Source organism: Laccaria bicolor, genomic scaffold (genome assembly GCF_000143565.1).
Source record: "Laccaria bicolor S238N-H82 LACBIscaffold_38 genomic scaffold, whole genome shotgun sequence".
Classification (NCBI taxonomy): domain Eukaryota; kingdom Fungi; phylum Basidiomycota; class Agaricomycetes; order Agaricales; family Hydnangiaceae; genus Laccaria; species Laccaria bicolor.
Genome location: NW_001889909.1, coordinates 154,278 through 175,872, shown reverse-complemented (window position 1 = coordinate 175,872; position 21,595 = coordinate 154,278). Strand labels below are relative to the sequence as shown.

General features: G+C 46.4%; 10 protein-coding genes across 10 annotated transcripts; 7 read left to right on the top strand and 3 right to left on the bottom strand.

Moving 5' to 3' along the window:
- Positions 1–4,754: 4,754 nt before the first annotated feature.
- LACBIDRAFT_307992 (uncharacterized protein) lies at positions 4,755–8,455 on the bottom strand (the record flags this gene model as incomplete). The annotated part of the gene is made up of 11 exons (XM_001886440.1): positions 4,755–5,045; positions 5,123–5,299; positions 5,354–5,571; positions 5,621–6,020; positions 6,075–6,430; positions 6,498–6,774; positions 6,831–7,047; positions 7,104–7,483; positions 7,538–7,816; positions 7,864–8,183; positions 8,233–8,455. The coding sequence occupies 11 exons, from the start codon at positions 8,453–8,455 to the stop codon at positions 4,755–4,757; spliced, it is 3,138 nt and encodes a 1,045-aa protein (XP_001886475.1).
- A 583-nt stretch (positions 8,456–9,038) lies between these two features.
- LACBIDRAFT_332038 (uncharacterized protein) lies at positions 9,039–10,270 on the top strand (the record flags this gene model as incomplete). Its single annotated transcript, XM_001886525.1, has 7 exons — positions 9,039–9,366; positions 9,421–9,515; positions 9,571–9,657; positions 9,715–9,840; positions 9,894–10,004; positions 10,062–10,168; positions 10,222–10,270. 7 exons carry the CDS (start codon positions 9,039–9,041, stop codon positions 10,268–10,270), a joined length of 903 nt encoding a protein of 300 aa, XP_001886560.1.
- Positions 10,271–11,421: 1,151 nt separating this feature from the next.
- Positions 11,422–12,725, bottom strand: LACBIDRAFT_332037 (uncharacterized protein; the record flags this gene model as incomplete). The annotated part of the gene is made up of 7 exons (XM_001886439.1): positions 11,422–11,777; positions 12,060–12,143; positions 12,200–12,252; positions 12,304–12,358; positions 12,403–12,468; positions 12,520–12,570; positions 12,626–12,725. 7 exons carry the CDS (start codon positions 12,723–12,725, stop codon positions 11,422–11,424), a joined length of 765 nt encoding a protein of 254 aa, XP_001886474.1.
- Positions 12,726–13,723: 998 nt separating this feature from the next.
- Positions 13,724–14,539, top strand: LACBIDRAFT_307988 (uncharacterized protein). Its single transcript, XM_001886524.1, has 3 exons — positions 13,724–13,906; positions 13,957–14,077; positions 14,142–14,539. Exons 1-3 carry the CDS (start codon positions 13,730–13,732, stop codon positions 14,522–14,524), a joined length of 681 nt encoding a protein of 226 aa, XP_001886559.1. The 5' UTR covers positions 13,724–13,729; the 3' UTR covers positions 14,525–14,539.
- An 11-nt stretch (positions 14,540–14,550) lies between these two features.
- LACBIDRAFT_307987 (uncharacterized protein) lies at positions 14,551–14,718 on the top strand (the record flags this gene model as incomplete). The annotated part of the gene is made up of 1 exon (XM_001886523.1): positions 14,551–14,718. One exon carries the CDS (start codon positions 14,551–14,553, stop codon positions 14,716–14,718), a length of 168 nt encoding a protein of 55 aa, XP_001886558.1.
- A 33-nt stretch (positions 14,719–14,751) lies between these two features.
- On the top strand, positions 14,752–15,837 carry LACBIDRAFT_307986 (uncharacterized protein; the record flags this gene model as incomplete). The annotated part of the gene is made up of 1 exon (XM_001886522.1): positions 14,752–15,837. The coding sequence occupies one exon, from the start codon at positions 14,752–14,754 to the stop codon at positions 15,835–15,837; it is 1,086 nt and encodes a 361-aa protein (XP_001886557.1).
- A 679-nt stretch (positions 15,838–16,516) lies between these two features.
- LACBIDRAFT_307985 (uncharacterized protein) lies at positions 16,517–16,810 on the top strand (the record flags this gene model as incomplete). The annotated part of the gene is made up of 1 exon (XM_001886521.1): positions 16,517–16,810. The coding sequence occupies one exon, from the start codon at positions 16,517–16,519 to the stop codon at positions 16,808–16,810; it is 294 nt and encodes a 97-aa protein (XP_001886556.1).
- Positions 16,811–16,834: 24 nt separating this feature from the next.
- LACBIDRAFT_307984 (uncharacterized protein) lies at positions 16,835–17,541 on the top strand (the record flags this gene model as incomplete). The annotated part of the gene is made up of 2 exons (XM_001886520.1): positions 16,835–17,143; positions 17,206–17,541. 2 exons carry the CDS (start codon positions 16,835–16,837, stop codon positions 17,539–17,541), a joined length of 645 nt encoding a protein of 214 aa, XP_001886555.1.
- Positions 17,542–17,871: 330 nt separating this feature from the next.
- Positions 17,872–18,224, bottom strand: LACBIDRAFT_307983 (uncharacterized protein; the record flags this gene model as incomplete). The annotated part of the gene is made up of 3 exons (XM_001886438.1): positions 17,872–17,874; positions 17,930–18,165; positions 18,218–18,224. The coding sequence occupies 3 exons, from the start codon at positions 18,222–18,224 to the stop codon at positions 17,872–17,874; spliced, it is 246 nt and encodes an 81-aa protein (XP_001886473.1).
- A 372-nt stretch (positions 18,225–18,596) lies between these two features.
- On the top strand, positions 18,597–20,806 carry LACBIDRAFT_332034 (uncharacterized protein; the record flags this gene model as incomplete). The annotated part of the gene is made up of 8 exons (XM_001886519.1): positions 18,597–18,760; positions 18,806–19,154; positions 19,191–20,147; positions 20,211–20,230; positions 20,281–20,312; positions 20,371–20,527; positions 20,580–20,676; positions 20,729–20,806. The coding sequence occupies 8 exons, from the start codon at positions 18,597–18,599 to the stop codon at positions 20,804–20,806; spliced, it is 1,854 nt and encodes a 617-aa protein (XP_001886554.1).
- Between the last annotated feature and the right edge of the window lie 789 nt (positions 20,807–21,595).

Below are 21,595 nucleotides of genomic sequence, written 5' to 3'. Positions count from 1 at the left end.
AAGAGCTTAACAGAGTTACGGTGCGCGATGCGGGTTTACCTCCAAGAACTGATGATTTTGCAGAAAGTTTCGTAGGACATGTAATTTATGGCCTGGCAGATTTGTTTTCAGGTTACGATGGACAAAGACTTGGCATTACTTCCAGACCGCTTACAACTTTCAGTTCTTTGATAGGACCCCACCGTTCCTGTGTTCTCCCTCAAGGCGCGACCAACTCTCTCCCCGAATTTCAACGTTGCACCACGCACACCTTACAAGATGAAATACCCAAAAATGGAGGAGTATTTGTTGACGACGTAGGTCTCAAAGGTCCAACCACGACATATGGAAATATAGAAGTCGCACCCGGGATTCGTCGTTTTGTCTATGAATACGCTACAACGTTCGACCGCTTTCTAGCACATTTCATCGAGGCAGGGATCACGGCTTCAGGAAAGAAACTTGTTCTCGCTACTCCACGCCTTCACATTGCTGGGACGATCGTCTCAAAAGAGGGATGGCATCTTGAGCATGGTTTGGTCTCAAAGATTCTAAAGTGGGGACCTCTGACTAGCGTCACGGATGTTAGATCGTTTCTAGGTACTGCAGGCGTTGGGCGGAGATGGATACGTGGGTTTTCCCTTATAGCAAAGCCTCTGACTCTTCTTACTAGGATTGCGGTCCAATGCGAATTTTATTTTTCCCCCGAGGCGCAAGAAGCGCAGAACAAGTTGAAGCAATTGGTGTCTACAGCTCCTGTATTAATCAAGCTCGACTATGACGCTGCGAAACTTCTCGATCGCCTTGACCCTTCACCTAGACCCTCGGATCATGGACTGGTTGTTGTGGGTGTCGACTCTTGTCAAAACGGAGCAGGATGGATTTTGTATCAGATGGTTCAAAAAGAAAAACATCCGGTGATCTTTGGCTCGTGCATGTTCAGCCTTACTGAAGCGAATTATTCCCAACCCAAATTAGAATTATATGGAGTCTTTCGAGTGATAAAAGACCTTAGGCATAGAATTTGGGGGATTCATTTCCGAATCGACGTCGACGCAAAATTTTTAATAGAAATGGTCAAGCAACCCGACCTTCCTAATGCTCCAATGACGCGATGGATTTCCTATATCGCTCTTTTTGACTATGTCATGCACCACGTTCCATCACAATCACACGTCGCAGAAGATGGGCTGTCAAGGCGGATCCGTGTTCCAGAAGATTCAGATGACGAGGACGCCGAGGAGTATTTGGACCGATTTATGGGCTCAGCGCATTCCACGCCTTCATCTCTTTCTCTCTTCCAATTTGCTAATTCTTTGTCTTCAGAATCCCTTCACAGGTTTCGTCCTCTTCCTCTCGACAAAAATTTCTTGTTGGATTTATTGTCCACCATGCGTCGCACGCCAAAAACCCCATACGCTTCATTTTGCACTTCGACTTGCGCTAACGTCGTATCCTTTTTGTCTACCTCAGAGCCATCACAATCTTTGGGAGAAGAAATTAGAAAGATCAAGAGCGTTCCTTACGACCCTTCAGTCAGGGATTCATCTAAAGGATCCCTCGTAAAGTATTCCCTTTTGTCGGTCACTGATAATTTTTCCTACACAGGACGAGAATTCGAATTTCGAAAAGTTTGCACTGCTGAAGTCATCGACTGCGTTCTGGAAGGGGAAGCACGTACCCTCGAAATATTTTCTTACGAGCGCGCTTATATGTCTTCGTTGAAACAAGGTGCGTCTCCTCCGTTGATTACTGATAATCCTACCTCCCTAGATCTACTTGACGCAACGCTACGAACGGACAACAGGATCAACTACGAAGATGTTCCGTCTCAAATCGAAGTAACCTGCGCGGTTCATGCATACGGTGTCAAAGATAAGGATTCACCTGAGATGTGGGCTGAAATTATCTTGTACCTAAAGGACGACATCATGCCGGCGCGTTGTGAAGACTCTACTGAAAGAAAGTCTTTTATTCGGCAGACAAAGAATTTCTTTTTGCACGACGAGGGTAGGCTTTGGAAATACGAACACAAAGGGAAGCTTCCCCGACTTGTGATTGTGGACGTTGACCGGCGTTCAGCCTTAATAGCAGAGGCACATAACAATGTAGGACATCGAGGTCGTGATGCGACCTACAAGACCCTCTCCGAACGATACTACTGGCCGAATTTATATGACCAAGTCGCTTACTTCGTCCGCTCATGCAATATTTGTCAGTTACGGTCAAAGTCACGCCCTATCGTCGCCTTTAGTCCTACCTGGAGCACCGGAATCTTACGAAGATTTGACCTCGATACCATTCACATGCCTGACGGCCTCAACGGTCATAAGTATCTTTTGCAAGCCACTGACCCTGCCATGTCCTGGGTCGAAGCGTGTTCAGTTGCCAAGGCCTCTTCGGAAAACTGGGCCAAGTTCTTGTATGAGGAAGTCTATTCTCGATTCGGTTGCGTACTTCTATGCCTGGTCGACGGTGGGAAAGAATTTAGAGGAGCCGTTGAAATCCTTTTCAAGCAATACGGGATCGTCGTCGTGACCTCTACTCCCTACCACCCAGAAGGAAACGGACACGCCGAGCGCTCCCATCAAACCCTCACCAACTCAATAATGCGAGCCTGTGGTAAAGAAACATATCGATGGCCTCTATACGTACACGCGGGACTTTGGGCGATGCGTTGTTCGACTTCTAGAGTCACCGGGTATACCCCCTACTTTCTTCTCTATGGTCAACGTCCCTTCTTTGCTTTTGACTTTTCAGATAGAACCTGGGAGATGCTTGACTGGCACAAGGTCGCCTCAACCGAGGACCTGCTGGCGCTTCGAATGCAGCAAATCCTTCGACGCGACAAGAAACTCGTCTTGGCTATGGAGGAGCAAAAGCGTACGCGTCAACGGGCTGTTGACGATTTCAATAGTAAGCATGAAAAATATCTTACCTCTGGCGATTTCATTTTGGGAACTTGGGTGTTGTTACACGAGACGTGGTTGGATTCTCAGATGGGAAACAAGGGCGCATTAAGATGGACTGGCCCATACATTGTTCACCGGAAGCTTCACAATACCACGTATCAGTTACGAGAGCTAGATGGGACAGTTATTCGAGGTTCTGTTGCCGCTAATCGTTTAAAGATCTTTTATTATCGTGAAGAGCATCAAATGGTTCGAACGGTTAATCAGTCGGAATACTCTCTTCACATTGCCGCAACTTCCTCAACTTCTGTTCACGCGTCTACGTTGATTGGGACACTTAACCAGTCTAACCTTACGACCCCACCTTATCCTGTTTCCGTCAAATTTGGCAAAGTGTTCTTCCCAAGCAATCTATCCCTTTCTTTCACCCCTTCCCTTATTGTTCATAACGTTGATGACTCACACATCCATTGTCGTGCTCTTCCAACGATCGCGGACCTTCAGCCCACGAAAAACACGTACATATCGGAAGTTCAATATCAATCGCATTCCGAGGCAACTTCTCTTCGCTATATTGACTCATCAAACGTCGCCGATCTTCAAGCATGGGCACTCGAAACTATTCCGCTCCGCTAAGTTTCTCATGATTCTTTTATTTTATTTTATTTTTTTCTCTTTCGAAATGATGAGGGCATCATTTTAAATTTTCTCCCTATTGTGGAAGTGCACCTTGTTCCATTCATGGTGCACTTCGCATATTTTTACTTTTTTGTTATTTATGTTTTTGAGACAAGTCCTTTACTAAAAATCTTAAACGTCGAGTTTAGTCTAGGTTGGACATTAGACGTATGAGCCACGTGACGCATCGACCCACCTTCGCGTTCAACACTTTCCTTTTGAAGGGCTAGGACTTGATCAGTACACTTTCATTTTTTTTTGTCTTTGTATTTATTATTCTTTTAGTGCTTGTATTTTTGACAAAGTCCGTTGAACCGACGCTCGTTCTGAAGACTAGACGGTAGGGTAGAGCATCAACGTTCGGGACGTCCGCACTGAGGGCGGCAGTCGCGCACGCAAATAGACCTCTCCCGACGTTGTACGTTCCCCGAGTTATTCCTAGTCCGAGGATTGTGCTGAGGGAATGCGAGAGTGATGTCATTTTTAATTTTAATTCTTCTTTCGCTTTTCTGTACAGAACTTAATGACTTCTTTCTATTTTTACTTTTTCCCCAAAGTTTTGGTCAGGCTGCATGAGAGTACGTGCGTAGCCTTGTGATTTCGATATTTTTGTACAGTATAAAGGTGCCCTCCCACCTCTCGAATGGAGCTGTCTTCTCCCCCTCACCTTTCAGTCTGAGCCTCAGTCGACCATTGGCATTCTCATAAGATTTTAAGAGTTTTACGTCGCTTTCTCAAGTTATTTTCAAGCTTTCCGCTTTACGTGCATGAAGTATCTTTACGATTCGTCGAAGCAACCTTCAACGGCGCGTTCCTGAACGTGCTCACCGCTAAGTTCCTCATTTAGCATCTACCTTTCTCCCTCCGTTTTAAGGCCTTCCCACACTTTCACTGGCGCTTCCGTTTTCGTCCTTCCCTTTGTCTTCACCTTATTTCCTCGCTCGACGTACCTCTTGCGCTTTTTGTGCAAACCTTTCGAACGTTCTTCTCACTCCTTTCTTTTCTGTCATTTTACTCTGGTTCTTCGTAGACAACCAGATCACCTGTCCTTCAATTAAAATTCTGTTCTTCCACACCGCGGCCAGTGACGGTGTCATCTCGCTTCCTCTTTTTGGCTGCAGCCGTTGATCCCTCAGCTGCCCCACCGGCCTTCTTCTTTTCTGCAGCTTTTAAGGCTGTCGCTGCTCATCTCGCATTTTGGGAGGTTCGAAGGTCGGTTGCTATGCGATCGTGGTGGCCCTTTCGATCGAGGGTATATGGGATCGGAGCAATGAGTTCCCTTGGAAGGACAGCTCGAACAAGGTGCGCGTTATGAAACCCGTGTGTGTTGACCAGATACTCATCAAGTGTTTTGTGTTCGATAAAATCTTCTTGTTTTTCGATTTCAATACGTTCCTGGACAACTGGCTGCCTCCCAGATGCTGTACAGTGTGCCTTCTGGCAGTCATGCTGCACATTGTACTCGAAAAGGAGATTCTAGAGCGAGGTATGTCAACACTTGATCCTCACGTTGGAGTAGAATTAACTCACTGTTGCAGGTACAATTAACTCACTGTTGCAGGTACAATCAATATGTGGGTTTCGTTTAACCGGCGCTTTAGAACTGGCATCCCGAAGATTTGATGACGAGTCGCCGAGATGTGGAAGATATCTAGGACAACGAAGCAGCGCTTGTTTCCTATTTCTTGCAATATATCAAGTACGCGACCTGTTACCGGTGGCTCGGTCAACTTGAATATAATAGTTTTAGCATCGTCTATGAATTTCGGAATGGTTTCACTGACCGCAAGTGGTGATTTCGCAAAAACCCATGCACCCATTTGGCATTGATCTTGAGACTGGGCAACAACATGCTTTCCCCTGTGCCAGAGAGTCTCAACACTCCTCTCGACACATCCGCTGTTAACCGCCGATGCAGTGGCTGTTTCAGCCCACCTGAACTCTGGGCGAGCCTCCTTTTGATCCTTTTCGTGTTTAACTTTGGGCAAAAGTTTGACCATTCCTGCAGCTCATCAAAAACATATGCCAAATTAAGGCAAATTTATGCTTACCTGGCTCGGTAAAGGCGTTGTTGCGAGCCCATCCAATCAATGTTTGTAGAACAGGGTCTGTTGAGATGAAATTCCGAACTGACGGACCAGGTCGCATCCAGATCCCAGATTTTGTGGCCCACCATCCACGCGAAAGGATGTGTTTCAGTGTCTCTTGTGCCGCAAGTTGATAAGCGATATCACGGCTAGGTGCAAGGTGATTGGAAAGGATAGAACAATATCGAAAAATAGCATTAAAACATTCAAATACTTCCGTCGCAACCCCAATCAGAGGGCCAAAGTGAATAATGTCTGCTCGGAGGTGCGCAAGTAAATGATATTTGATCTTGGCGATAATTTTTGAAGGGTCTATCAGTGCGGCAATGTCGAGAACATTTGCTGCAGCAGTTTCAACATCTCCCTGAGGATAGAACATCAAACAAGCAAGTGCTTCGAGGTAAAATTAGAGACATACAAGATACTCATCGAGATTTCGGATTTCTGGAAACCACAGCAAGGCTGCCAGCTTGCCTATCGCCTTCGTCAGAAGAAACTGTTGGCTATCTACTAAATCGTAGACATGGAATGTGTTGACTTGTACCAGGGTTTTAAGTTGTCGACCGACAAGAGAATTAGTGTATTGTGTAATGTAGCTAGCACGGATTGGATGGATGGAGAGGCCAGAAACATTTGTCGCTTGAAGGCGGTGAGCATATAGTTTCTTCTGGGAATCTGACCAACTTGTGTGTGATCCATGCCAGACATATTTTTGAACCCCAAGCAATATAGTATGCAGGATTTCGACTGGAGTGTCCTGCGCCACATCGAAACCTGTGTAGCAAATAAAACCAAGGTTAGCGCTCCGAAAAAGACACTACAACCAAGGTGGCCTTCATACCTTTCATCATCAAAAAAGGGTTATACACTCTCGCCTGGTTGGCGTTCACCCACGCCATTAATTCAGACTGAATTTCTGTAGGTGACTTATTTGGCTGGAGTTTTTGCGTGTTCCGAGCACTTGTTATAAGCTCGTCAATGGTCGACTGCGTGAAAGCGTCCTTGACACCAGTTTCAGTCTGTAGATCCTTAACCGCTTGGGCCACACCAAGGCATGCTGTCTGGACCTGTCTCTCTACTTTTAGTAGGGTATCCTGTGATGATCGGAGTTCTCCCGCCTGTCAATGGAAACATGATCAGTATGAAGAATCAGAGTGAATTAAATGTCACTCACCAAGAAGGACGCATGAAATCCCTCATCTGTCTCCCTAGTCTTTTGTGGTCCACCTAGGTTACATTTCCGGCAGGGGTGATTTCCCTTACCGCCGATATGCCCAGAAGTTTCGCTCTGTGAAGGATTATCGCCAGGCGCACAGTTACAATATATCTTGAATCTCGTCTGTTGACCAGTTCTGGGATCACGGACTTTGACTGGCTCACGATGCATTTCCCTGAGATGGATCTTGGAATAAATAAATTACACATCATTGTTTAAATTCACGCTCACTCGATAATCTCCTTGATTCCTTGAAATTGTTCAGGTACCGTTGCATGAGTTGATGTCAAAATGAAGTGAATATGGATTTGTTGGTTGAGAAGCTTTCTGGGTAAATTTCGGTGTGTCATGTAAGTATTCCAATGCTTATTCCAACTTTTAGTCCGGTTTCCTGAGACATCATCCCCGAAGAGGTCAACGGAACTGCAGTAAATGGGATCACCTTCAGCCAGCGCTCGGTCAGGATTTGGTATTTGGGACTGATGGCCTTTTTCAATTGTTGCGTGTGACCACTGTGGCAATCTGCCTTCCTCCACAAGGCTGAGATAATTTTTTCGTAACTGACTTGCATCGATCAACCTCGTTTTTTCATCTCTAATTGTTGAAAGGTTCTAGAACAGTAATAATATAAGCTCCATCTGACCCAGCGCATAAAGGCCACTCACTGTTTGGTCATCAAACTCGACATCCCACGCATCAAACCATACCTTTTTTCTCTCGTCCTCCACCCAGCGAAGCGGGATGACCACTTTCCCATTATCGAGACATGCCGGTTCATCTATAAAGTAATGTTGCCCATTTCCTGCATCATACATCGGACTTGCAACATGGCGATCGATGTTGTGCCTCCATTTGCGAGCATGCCACACTTCTGAGATAACTCCATTGTCAGGTATCACTGGATAGCGGCGAATTTCTGGAGAAACAAGAGGGTTTGTCCAGTCCTAGAGAAAATGTTGGTGAATTTTAAGGTGAGCTGTAGCGTCCTCACATTTGTAATGATGGCTCGAAGATCATTAAAAGAGAATGTGTTTCCCTTTGGCGACATCCAATGTACCGTTGGAACCCCACCATCCTCTCGAACCCTTTTCTGAAGTTTTCGCAGTTTGTTGAAAGATGGGACATGTTTAACTCCAACTTCACGAAGTAGCCAGAGGATAACTTTCATCATGGACCCCGATAAGTGAATACGAGGTAGGTTGTCAATTGTATCCAACAAAAATTCCAGTTTTGATGTGTACGGAAACCAAGCTTCTGAAGCTTCTGAGTCTAATGGCTCATTGTAAACCTCATCTTCTTCCCGTTCAAGGGCTGCAAAAAGTGTTAGTAACTTTCTAATGAGTTTAAGCATTCCGCTCACCTATTTCTTGCAACAGTTCAGTAAGAAGATCATCATCTTCCTCTTCCTCCTGGAGTTCTTCAATGTCCCTCATTCCATCCTCTTCGTTTGGTGCTTCCATTCCACCCCAGAGTCCACAGGTGGCCATCCTGTCTGCAAATTCTTGGCACTTCTTCAAGAGAATCTCAGCCTCACCATCTTCGAGCTCAAATCCCGCTCCGCCCATTTCCCAGTCATCCCACATTTCATATTCCTCTAACAACTTTCCCCCTCTTTCTTTTGAATCAGATTTCATTGACCAAAGATTTACGGAAACATTCTGCACAGCAGCAAAGTGGTCCAAGTTATCGTGCTCATCCGATTGCACTTCTCGAAGTGCATTTGCACACTGTTCTACTGCTTTTACATGAGCCTTTGATTTCTGGTGGATCCCGCTTAGAGTCCTTTGTTGAATCCATGGCTCGGAATGGCCCAACAGATTATATTTGATGCAGATCTTACATCGAACTTTATCATCCTCGGTGCGTGTTTCCACTGACAAAGTATTTATGAGAACTGAAACATGGATGGTGATCCATCGTACCATTCTCTAGGGCTGCTGGCTTGCGCCCTTGGGTTCTGATCATTGAAAATTTGTGATGAGGTTGTCTGAAGTTTGTCGAAGCAGACCTTGCTTGGATCCGGTCCCTGCTTCAAGTTTCAAACACCGCCTCCCTGACGTCGCTTAAATGGACATGGTTCATTTATTTTTTTTTCACTCTTTTCCACATCCTTTTATCCGCCACCTTTTATCTGCCACCTTTAATCCTTCAGATTTTCTTATCAACATGGCAGACGCACCAATATCCTCATCCCCTCTTCAACATGAACCTTCTTTGTCCCATGCAGAGTGTGCTGCTCAAGAGCTTGCGGGGTTTATGAGTCAAAGCCCAGGGACATCGGATGCTGGCGATGATTTTGGAGGGCGTGATGATGCGCCCTCACCAGGAGACGTTGAGGAGGAATTTCCATCTGGTGTTCTTGAAACGACTCCTTCCCGTGGTTCTGACACCAATGGGATTGTTGTGGCATGTCGACTCTTGAGGCAGCAGCAGCTTACCCCTTACCAACGAACTGAAGCTGACCAGTTTATCAAGGTATACTCATTTTCCTGCTGTAAGCTCGTAGCTCATGTTTCTATCATTTGTCAGGCCCCTCCTCTCCTCCAAGGCATGATGATTTTTCTTCAACTGTGTTCCGTCAAGAACAAGCTCGATGAAATTGTGAAGACGGCTCCACCATTCACGGTCTCAGGCCCATTGTTTGTGAGTTCCATATTGCATAATAGACTCATTATAGTGTTGATGCCTAACCCTTAAGGAAAATATGAAGAGCCTTGTCGTTGCCGTGCTTCTCTCAGCAAAACTAGGTGCATACAAAGGCAGTCTTCCCCGAGATCATGTTTTTGTATGTCTAATGATTTATTTTCTACTCTTCGAGTCGTTTAATCTCATATTTACATAGACTCTTATCAAGAAAGATGGTGTCCACCTCCCTGCCGGCTTTGAGAAGAATGCATACACCTTAAAGGTCATCAACTCCGCCATTCAAGACGAACTAACACAAGCTCACTCGCGGATTAAAAAAATGGTAAGTTTATTTCCTCACAGTGTGCTGCTTAAAGATTAAGTTGAGTTTTCCAGATCAAGGAGAGTGTTGTTGCCTCAGAAACTATCTTTGAGCTCACAACCGCGGTCATCACGAATACCCATTCCTCTGTCACAGTACCTTTGTGTGCAAGGCTGGCGCTGCTGGTAAGTGATCTTATGGCAATGACCTCCAAATTCTAACGCTCTTTTCTTTTTGGGTAGTGCAAGTTATATACGGAGGTCAGCGACGCAACCTACTGGGATAAGGTGGATGCCCGACTCAAACTCATTCGGACGATGGCAGGAGATGATACAATGAAAATTACACGGTATGCCGCTATTTCTGTTCTGGAACTCTTTTCGCTCTCATGAATAATCCTAGTACATTCGAAAAGATCCTGGAAGGCGACCAGGCCAAGTACGGCGATTGAACCTCTTACACCATTGCCAGCGGTGATGGTGACGAATTCCAAGGAAGCGTCGACACCGTCATTTGCCACTAGCCCACCACAATTCCTTAGCCTGTCCTCGATGCTTGGACTATTCGTAGATTATCATTCCTTATGTGCCTATATAATTAGCCTACCATTTCGCTTCAATGCACTCATCCTCAGAACCCCATCCCTTTAGTAGTCGGTAGTTCTACATACATACATTCATTGTTTCCATCAATATTGATACATTTGCATTCTCAATCAGTTGGTGGCCAGCTCCCACTCCCATACTACACAGACAGGATGTGCTCACATGATTCCAGGTAGCATTGATTCATCAAGAAAAGGTTTGAAAAGAGATGGCTCAATCCTGGACCGCCATGTCATAAAGAAATGGACCAGCAGCCCGGTGATGGGTATATGTGCAGGCTACTCACATAACAAGACCCCATGCCAGTTTTTCCTGGATGTCTACCCCGTCAATACCTTTTCTCACCACCTCCCAGACACATCTCCCTGGCGACACACTGTGTTTAGTGCGAAGTTCACACCATGCCCAGCTGTCAACATATTGTTGTGATATGGGAGCGGCGTGTGATTACATCATTTGATCCAGCATTCTGGGACCTGGCCCTGGTTTGGCGGTGTACCTTAGTTGATAGCAACATGGTGGGAGTCGGGCTTTGGTCGGGCTCGGAGCCGTGGGACCCTGAAAGTTCGGATGCAATTGCACAATCTCTCCCGCTCTTTTTATCTTCGAAGTTTTCGAAGCGACCTTTTGACGATTTCTAACCAAGATGGCTTGGATGAACGCGGCCTGGTGTTTGTTGTAGCTTTCATTGTGAATTCCAAGGTTCCATTTCTCTTAACCTTCAAGTTTACAACCGTCGTGCATAACTACTACCAGCCCACTTTCGCGCTCATTTCAATTTTGGATTGTCTGGTTGCACAATGCCTTTCCGGAATTCCCTTTAGTGCCTCCCTGAACATTAGCTGTCAGACCTCGCTGCCGCTCTCGACCGCCACAATCACTCTGATGAATTGTAGCTCGTTAACGCTTGGTAAGTCATCAAATTCTACAAGTCGGGGTGGTACAATTACAAAACGATACTCACAAAACAGTGGATGACATAGCAATAACCTGGTCATTATTTAGGTTGGCGGAACACATTCATGGCATACTTATAATCGTACGGCGCAGTAGTGTAAGGAGCGTTGGCTGGGTACGAAGAACTCGAATGAGCCGAGGGATAATTGGCGTAAGGTGGAGGAGGATCATCTGCCTGAGAAATAGGGAAGCGTGGGAGATCGTAGGAGCTCCGTGGAGGTTCAGGACCTCCGTAGCCCGTATGGTATGAACTTTGAGGTGGGCCGTAAATGCTGAATTTCGCAGACCTGGAATATGGATCAAGGTCGTCATTGCTTGATGCGACGCTTGAAGGACGGTCTGCAATATCATACGGTGAGTAATTACATGTATTCTCCGTGTGTGTTGTCTTCAATGCTGACCAAAGTTATAAGCATATTTATCAAGCTCCTTGTATTGTGTGGTTTGTGCCGAAGACGAATGGGAATTAGTAGGTGAGTTGCCTGTGAAACGTCTATGGAATTTCTGAATACGCAATATCTTTTTTTAGGGAACGCGACATAGAAGAACATGGACGAGACGCACAGACGTGTTTGACCTAGTGTCTGCTTGCTCCCCTACGCGATCGCCGCCGTAGTCCCCTGCGTAGAACATTTGCCCATTCACCACCCCTATGAAGTTATGAATCTATTGAGTCACGGCTCTTCTGGCTGAGAAGCGAGGGAGGGGTACCGTTATTTTCAATATGGCTAACGTTACTCCTTACGTAGTTGTTCGAGGGACCTATGCATATATTAACATACATGACTCGAATATTTCAAGCGGCAACAGACACGTACTGCCATAGTTCCTTGCCTTCTCAGACCTCAAACCCATGTAGTTGTTGCCGCGGCTACTGGATGTCAATTGATATTTTCAGTCACCATGGAAAACCGCGTCTCACAGTTCTGTTTCGAAACTCTCGTTGTTACAGAAAGCGTACTCGACACCTGCGAGAACTGCGGATGAGGGGTGCACTTCGACGAAAAGGAACTTGACGTACCTGGACATTCCTTGATATAATTGGGGTCATGCATGCCCCCGTGATACATTTGCCCTTTGACCATTCCTACAATTCCTTCCAGTCACCATAGAGCATGCTGAATAAAAATGTAAATACCGTTATTTGTTAGTTTATAGACATTGCCCCCTTCGTAGTAGTTAGGGTTGGCTATAAGTGAATGTGCTCAGATTTCGCGACGACCTGATATTAGAGGGTCACATACCGCTGCCGCGATGGCAGTTGGCGACATGCACGTTGCCACTGGATACCTCGTTGAAAGTTGCGCCCGAAATCGTAAGGCCTGTGCCTCTTGAAGAGGGCATGAAGGAGGTGTGTGTACGATGTGTGTAGTTGGGAGTGATTGACGGGTTAATAAAGGGGACGAGAGGCGCCGACAATCATTTCTTGGAGCAGTACTCCTTGAGTTCTCCGGACACGAGTGCTGATTGACGAACCCTTGTCATTTCGGCGCCTCTAACTCATGCTCTGCAGGTCATCTATTTTGAGGTACAAGAAGGCAGTGCCGGATACTTAAATTGGCCCAATGCAGTGAATTTTCTTTTTTTTACTCCAAGCTTTCTCCCCCAAATGACATTGAGGAGGTAAAAAGATACAAGGCTTCCTACAAACCAATTTTTTTTTCAAGCGAAGAGATGATATGAATTTGACCGACTTATCGTGCGATGCATGGGGGCACGGAAATTTACTGTGCGTGACCATGCACTGCTATGCAACTGTCGTGCACAACCGTGCAAAATTTCACAATGATAGTACAGCTTGCACAGTAGCAACCTGTTTAAAACGGTAAACGCACTGCAAGATGCAGAGCAATTAGAACTCGAACCTGACTTATACTTATGTAGCGTGTTGGTAGCGTGTGGACTCGGAAGAAGTGTTGAGTCACGGCACCGTCGGAGTTTGAAGTGCTTGTCACGCAACTGACTCACGCTTGAAGCTTGAAGCCCAGTGAAAACCCCGCTGGTTCAGATTGACTCATATCGGCTGTGAGCGGGGCAACCCGACGTGATTCAATCAAATCGGTTCAGATTGTTTGAATTTTAAATCACACATGTGGTAGCAGATTCTATATGCTTGCATCGTATCTACAGTATACAAATAACATGAACATGGCTAGCTACATGGATAATTGCGATCTTGTTAGCTTGAGTAGCTTGAGTAAACACGCAAGCACCAATGTCGACTGGACTTTACGATACAGGCAAAGTCAGTTCAAACTCCGATCGATCCAGTTTCGACGCGCATTTTCGAGAACTGCTCAACGCACTTCACACTTCCTCGTGCTTCCTTGCTGCCACCTCTCCTTTTCATGGCCGAAAAACTCCTCTGTGATTGTAAAAGATACTGCGATGGTGGTCGGCTAGTCTCAAGAAGCACATACTACGACCACAAACCATATCGGCATCAACTCGCAGTCATTACCTCGGTGCACGAAGATAGCGACAAGCGGCGCTGCATCGAAGACAACACGTTGGCAGCAGACTCAGTAAGTCACTGCTTCTCTAGTCCTGACTGAAAATGATACTATATACAAAGTCTTCTGGAACTACGGAGAACCATCGTGCCCCAACTCCGAGCTTGGGGCACCATGACCACATGTCAGCCCAGACAGCTGCGGACGTCTCAGGGAGTTCTCATGAAAGAGTCAACACTGCTGGTATGTACCCCTCCTATCTGATTCCATTGGTGCTCGTCAAACTAACATATGTCTCGGTTCCCAGGTGACGCGCCACAACAAGATGAACCAATGGCGCAGCGCGACGACTCTCCTCTCGACGAATCGATGAGCGGCTATGAGATCGACGCCGACGTTGTCCCACGTACTCAAGAACTTAAGATTGCCCTCGACTTCAATAGGTTCATTGCGGGCGCTACGTTGGAAAATGGTGATTTGGGGGTGGAGGAGCTGGAGTCCCTGCTAAACCCAGCACGAGATATCCCCGAGATTGATAGTGACGACCTATTGCTCTCGTTAAAACTATTCTTGTCCACTACGAATGCCTCAAACCAAGTTTACCATGATGTACGCAACGATATTATGGATGTACATCCGAGGACAAATTGTTATCCCATCATGCCATCAAGAAGAAGATTGCGGCAATGACGGGTATATCCCCCATTCTCCATGACATGTGCCCGAATTCGTGCATTGCCTATACTGGGCCATTTGCAAAGTTGGAAGTCTGTCCCACCTGCGAGGAGTCACGATATGATCCTATCAAGCTTAAGTCAAGTGGGAGTAGGGTCAAGCAATCACAACAACAATTTTATACAATGCCACTTGGTCCGCAACTTTAAGCCCTTTACCGAACTCCAGAAGGTGCACGTCGTATGGGGCATCGCAAGCGTCGTACTCAGGAGATCTTAGAGGAGCTCCAGGCTAATGGGGGTCGCATCAAAGTATTCGATGACATCTACCATGGCGAGGCTTACCTTTCTGCTGTCAACAGAGGGGATATTGGTGACAATGATATTGTTTTGATGTTCTCAATGGATGGTGTCCAACTTTACCAGGACAAGACATCTGACTGCTGGATATACATCTGGGTTATTTATGATCTCTCACCTGATCTACGCTACAAGAAGAAGTATGTGATCCCAGGAGGTGTCATTCCAGGCCCAAACAACCCAGGAAATACTGATTCCTTTCTCTGTCCTGGTTTCCACCACTTGGTTGGACTTCAAAAGGCTGGATTGCCAATCTGGCATAGCAGGAACAAATGCCTTTTCAAGTCTTTCCCATATCTCTACTTGGGGAGTGCCGATGGACCTGGGAGTGTCCACTTCACTGGTCTTGTTGGTCATCAAGGGGTGTATTTATGCCGACTTTACTGTGGCTTGAAGGGCCGACATAAGCAGGGTGCATCTACATATTATCCAGCCCTCTTAAAGCCAGATAACTATACCGTGGCTGGTTGCGATCATGACGACATCGATCCAGGAAGCGTCAATGGATGTTCTCCGGAAGATTACCAAGCAAACCTGAAAAAACTTCTGGCATCCAGAAATCCTACAGACTACAAGACCCGACGAAATGATACTGGCATATCTACTCTCAGTATATTTATGGCCTGTCCACCAAAGCGAAGACTGGCAGTCCCAGCAGGTTTTGGTGGTGATTGTATGCATGCGGCAACCATAAATCTTGGTGATTTGCTCCCACCTTTGTGGCATGGATTGTTTACTTGCAGTGAAACAGATAATGTTGCATCTTGGGACTGGGCTGTCCTGAATTCAGATGCATGGAAATTTCACGGAGCTGCAGTGGAGAGTTGCAAACCATTTATCCCTGGTTCATATGACCGACCTCCTCGCAATATCGCTGAGAAGATTTCAAGTGGCTACAAGGCCAAGGAATTAGTGTTCGCAGGTCCAGTCTACAGGACTGAAAATATACATAGGACTGAACTGGACTGAACCACAGTCTGGTCTTTTCCAGTTGCCAGTTGCCCACATTTGTGATCAGTCCAGTTGCCAGTTGCCATGTTTTTGTAAATATATAAAAACCGAAAAAGACCGGTTTAGACCGGTTGCAACTGGTCTTTCGTCTCATCACATATTGTACCTTACTCGTGCACATTTTACTTAATTTTCGGTCCCTGAATCATCAAAAACGGTCAAGAATTGGTTGAGATATGGCCAAAAACATTTTTATACGCAATTTGAATGTATGTTCTCTCCGTTTTCACCATATCTCAGTCAAATCTTGACCGATTCGCTTCAAATTTTGGCCAGCGTACGGAGAATTAAATTATCTATCTACGCATGCTATATACGTGAGGTAACATTTAATATATCTGGCACAATAAATTTTTCAACAAAAGACCGGTCGCAACCGGTCTGGACCGGTTTTTTTTGCATTGTGGACCGAAAAAGACCGGTCCAAAGCGGTCCGGTTGCGGTCCCTCAATATTTGGATCGGTCTAGACCGGTTGCGGTTGCCAGTTGCGTCGTTTTGAGGTAAAAAACTGGACTTAACTGGACCTGCGAACACTACAAGGAATGGCAAGGCTATTTTTACGGACTTGCACCTGCACTACTTCATGGAATTTTGCCAAAGAAATATTGGAAAAATTTCTGCAAGCTAGTCTACTCCATGCGCATTCTACAACAACATTCAATCACCAAATCAGAGCTACAAGACGCTCATGTCCATCTGAAAATGTTTCATCGCGAGTTTGAAGAGATATATGTTCAGCGACGTGAAGATCGAATTCACTTTGTACGTCCTTGTCTGCATGCCCTCCTTCACATGGCCAGTGAGACGGTTCGGGTTGGCCCTTGTCCCTTGTACTCAACATGGACCATGGAGCGAGTCATTGGTGACTTAGGTGGAGAGATCAGGCAGCCATCCAACCCCTACAAGAATTTATCTGAACGGGGCCTGTGATGATGCCAAACCAATGCTCTCAAGATGATCTACCCTCAGCTCGAACGTGAAACAAAAAGTTTACAAGTGGCTGAGGACATAGGAGATGGTTACAAATTTCTGCAGGCTCAAGAGGAGTATGGGCATGTCATCACAGGAGCAGCGGGAATAATAATCAAGAAATACTTTGAGGACCAGGAGACAGCACATGGCAATGACATCCCCATGAACTGGATTGGTCCCAAAGTTCGCCGTTGGGCCCGTTTACAATTGCCCACAGGGGAAATTGCATGCTGTGCATGGAAAGAAAAACAGACTGCTCCACAAGATGTTCGGAGAGCACACTATGTGAAGGTGAGCAGAAAACAGCCTACTTCTCAACCATAGCATCAATTAAAGGGTGTTTTAATTTCTAGTTGTCTCTTGAAAACAGAATAGAATTCGCAGAGGTGGAATTCTACTTTCATGCAAAAATCAACGAAGAAACACAACATCTGGCACTCATCTCCCTCATTTCACGTCCTGATGAAGACCTCTTTTCAGAATCATTTCACACCGTATGGTCTGTCACAGAGCTTGGAGATGACGGTCTTCAGGTTGTCAATGCAAAAAGTATTCTCTCTGTTGTTGCTGTCATCCCACACAATCACCACGTTGAAGAGACAGACAAGCGATTTTTCATTTGGGAGAACATTGGGAGTGATGTTGGTCTTTTATCCGATGCCGCAGGGGCTGTGGATTCAGATGAATAGGATACATTCAACTTGGCAAACAATTGTTAGATTTACTTTTCGGAATCACTATCAAATACTGCTTTGACTGGAACCCCTGCACTCTCCGAAAGCCTTGCCCCAGCATAAGCTACTGCCTCTTTCAAATCCTGCAGCTGAACCACAAGCCGATCATAGTCCCTGCTGGTTTTTAGATGTGCTTCATGTGCTCGCTGAAGCTCTGCACACAGGGCATCACAATGAGCACAGTCGTGGTTTTCTTCTTTGCTATCCGGGGCTGGGCTCATCGCAAGATTGTCTAACCATGTTTGGGAGTCAATCTGGGAGTCGAGCATCCCCATGCCACAAAAGTCACTGAAGAGTCCCAGTATGAGTTAGATTAAGATGGAAAGATATTCCTGTGACGCACTCGGTTGTTTTCAATGCAGCCTTCTGCGCGCACACTAAGGCGTGCCATCCGTTTGCGAGGTGGATTTTGGACCTCCTGAGTTTCCGTTAGCTGGAGGTGACAATAAATTGATTTCGTAGTGGCTCGGTTGACTGGCTTCTTCAACGAATTCTTCCCTGGGATGTTCAGACTACGTGTTTGGTCCTGGAGAAGCCCCCGCCGATGATGGGGGCTCATTTCATCACTTTGTGGTTCGACTGTTGGGAGTAGTAAGTAAAAGGACTTCCAAAAGGAACAGAATTCACCTACCTTTCATTGCTCAGATTATGAGTGCAAAACAGAGGATGTCAAAGAAAGGACGATAGGAAATCATTTGGCACACACAGATCCAAAGATCCATGAGAGTTCCCACGAGCTGCGTAAATGTGCGCCTAAACATTTCTGTTGTGACACATCGTTCTCCATCGTCCCAAATATGTTTTTCCCTCCAACTCTTTCCTTCTTGTTTTTGCTCTGCCATCATGTCATTTCTCGGGGCTGACAATTTCTCGACACTTAACTTTTCGACACCTACTCCCAGCCGCCATGGAGGTTTCAACATTGCGACAAGTTTCAGTAGCCCAATGGACGAGTTGTACCCCTATTCTCAGGTCGAATCTGCAGGTGTCTTTTCTTTTTACAGTCATTCATGTTCTCACTTGTTGCCCAGTTGTCAGATTCTCCACAAGCACCATCCCCGCTCCAAATTCTTCAAGCAGCAACTCATGATCGCCTCATGCAGTCCGGAAATGCGGCATATCAAAACCTTTTGTTGCGAAACACAAGTCTGGAGGCAGAAGCTCAAGCCTTGCGGTAAGTTATCATTACAATCTGTTTACCATACTCAAGTTACAACAGGAGTGCATATACCCAACTGATCTCTTCGCAGTCCACCTCATCCAGTCGGCTCTCCAAGGCTACACACAAAGTCTACCAGCATGAAGATTACCCTAACGTCACGATTTGGACTGCCCAGGACTGGCAGGTGCACCCCAAAAACAAGAAGAATGACGAAGCCGGCATTCATCAAGTCAGCACCAACCAAACCAGCAAGAAACCCAACGCGCCTCGTGCCTCAATGTACTACATCCAGAAGGAGGACAGTTCCTCCGTAACGGAGATCGAGGCAGGACAAATCTGCACGCAAGTGCGCCTCGTCTGGGAGGCTCTTCACACTCGTGGAATTGCACCAGATCGCTGGGGAAGGGTGAGTATAGAAGCCGCTGACTATTATTTTGAACAGATGTATGCATTTCGCAAGTATCTATGGTTCGGAGAAGGGGATTGGAAGGCCCAACGACTCGCAATCAACACTTATCCTGGCTGGGCACGTGGGAGGGGTTTACTGAAAGGGCGGGTGAAGACAGAGGCAAAGGAGGAGCCTATTGGTGAGAATTTGGTTGGGGAAAGCATTCAACATAAGACGAAGAAGCACAAGGACCCCCCTACACCGACATCGACTCCCAAGCCTGAGAAGTTGATGAAAACGCCAGCATCACTGTCAACAAACACCACGACAGGCACAACAATGCCTGTTGCCAACACTGATGGGCTGTTTGACGTCACCATACCCTCAATAGACCCCATGCCACTCACCCAACCAGCAGTGGGTCATCCCACTGCCCTCCTCTCGACTATCGACATCACCACACTCTCGGTAGACCCCATGCCAGTCACTCAACCAGCAGTGGTTCCGACTGCCCCCCTCTCAACAACCGACGTCACCACAGCCTCAGTAGACCCCATGACAGTCTCGACGATTGCTCCCATGACCCCCGCCGTGCTGGCAGCTCCCACCTCACTATCAAGACCAACCTCACCCCTTGCCAAAGTGGACCAAGTCACAACTCCGGTCTCCCCCGTCTTACTGCCAATGGGCCCATCGACGACCACCTCAGTCACCGGCACCCCCATCACATCCAAATCGACACCTGCATCACCGCTCGCTCTTGTCACCACTGTCGAGAACCCTCTCACACACGTTGTGGCAATTGACAGCACTTCAGTAGTTACCACCACCCTGGCAATGGCCGCCCATGTCCCAGACAACATTGGGAACAATGCTACTCCCCCAGGGCTGCCTTCTCCCATTGTAACTCAAACGCCCCCTTCTCCCATCCAGAATGTCGCCAGTGATTCCTCGCCGCTCCCTGTTGTTGAATTAGCTCGAGTCACCGCCTCTCAGCCTCTCAAAATCAAGGTATGATATATTCTGCATCACATTCATTAGTAAATCATTGCTCACGTCCTCCCCTGGCTCTAGTTGAAACTACTCAACCCATTGTAAGTCCTAACGTTATCTACCTGCCAGGAAATGCTAACGATACAACCAGATCCAAGTCTCTAGTACCTGTTCCTGCCTCCGGTAAGTTACAATTCCGATCTTGCATCCCATCGCTAGCGCTTACTTATGAGACCCTTAGGCGAGCCAGGCGCAGAAAGACTCTCCTCAGCCAGCCGTGTTTCATCGAGCGACCCCACGCCTGCGCAGCCTCTATCTTCAAATGTTGTCAACACTATCCCAGCCGCCACCGCCGCCGGTCCTTGGTTTAGATTTCAGCCAAACAGCAATTCTGAAATGTGAGTACCTGTAGATGATGTTTACTAGTCCGTTTCTAATTCCAACCTCTAGAAACTTGTTTGGCCGCCACTTCTGCAAGGACTCGGCTCAGAAAGTTTCATGCAAAGAGGTAACCGATGTGTTCAACAACCTTTCTGAGGAGAAGAAGGTGAGTTTATATCTCATGATGCCGAGGAAGATAACTGATTCTATATTATCAGACGTGGGCTGATCAGCGTGCCGAAAATCTCACAGCCAAAAAGGAGAGGAGGAAGCAGGGTGCGGGGTCATATACATAGGCATACCATCTGCTTGTTTCATACGAAATCGAATAGAAAATGATCTTTTGATATCCCATAAATCGTTCTACCACAACCGATCTCAACCGATGACCATCACAATGCAGAATAGATTTCAACTGATTTCAGCTGATATCAGCAGCTGTGTACACTACGTATTTATAACCATTACACGATATCAGCATATTCTGACCGATTCTCATCTGCTATAGTCCGAACATCAGTCGAAATCGTTTTTTCCCAATTTCAGCGGATCTCACCCGATTTCAACCGCTGGGGTTTTGACTAGGCTTGAAGCTTTGAAGCTTGACCGTCAGGAGTTGCGGATGCCTTGTTTATCTAATCTCAGCTCCAGATGTGTAGAGAGGTCCGGTCCAGTGGTCTGCGGAGTTTAAAGTCGGAGGCAAAAAAGCGAACAAAACACGAACACAGGACCTCTCTACTACATCTGCAGGCTCCTAAAAGCAGCCACTCGTCTCGCTCGATGAGCCTCTAATACTATTAGCTGTATGACTAATCTTATGATGTGATCATTGATGGGAGTGAACAAATAAACAAAGGTAAGGGCTCAAGCTTGTGAGAGAGCGGCTGCCAGAAAAGTCAGTCAGGGAGCTTGGAGATCATTGATTAACCCTAACGTTGGGTCCCAACTCCAAGGCCTTTCTGGACCTGCTTGACAGATCTTTGTTTGGACTTGGGGCTCAAACCCAACAGTGAATGGGTATGGAGTACCTACGATGAAAGGTCCAGAACTGTGCTGCAGCAGAACCACAATAATATACTCATCAT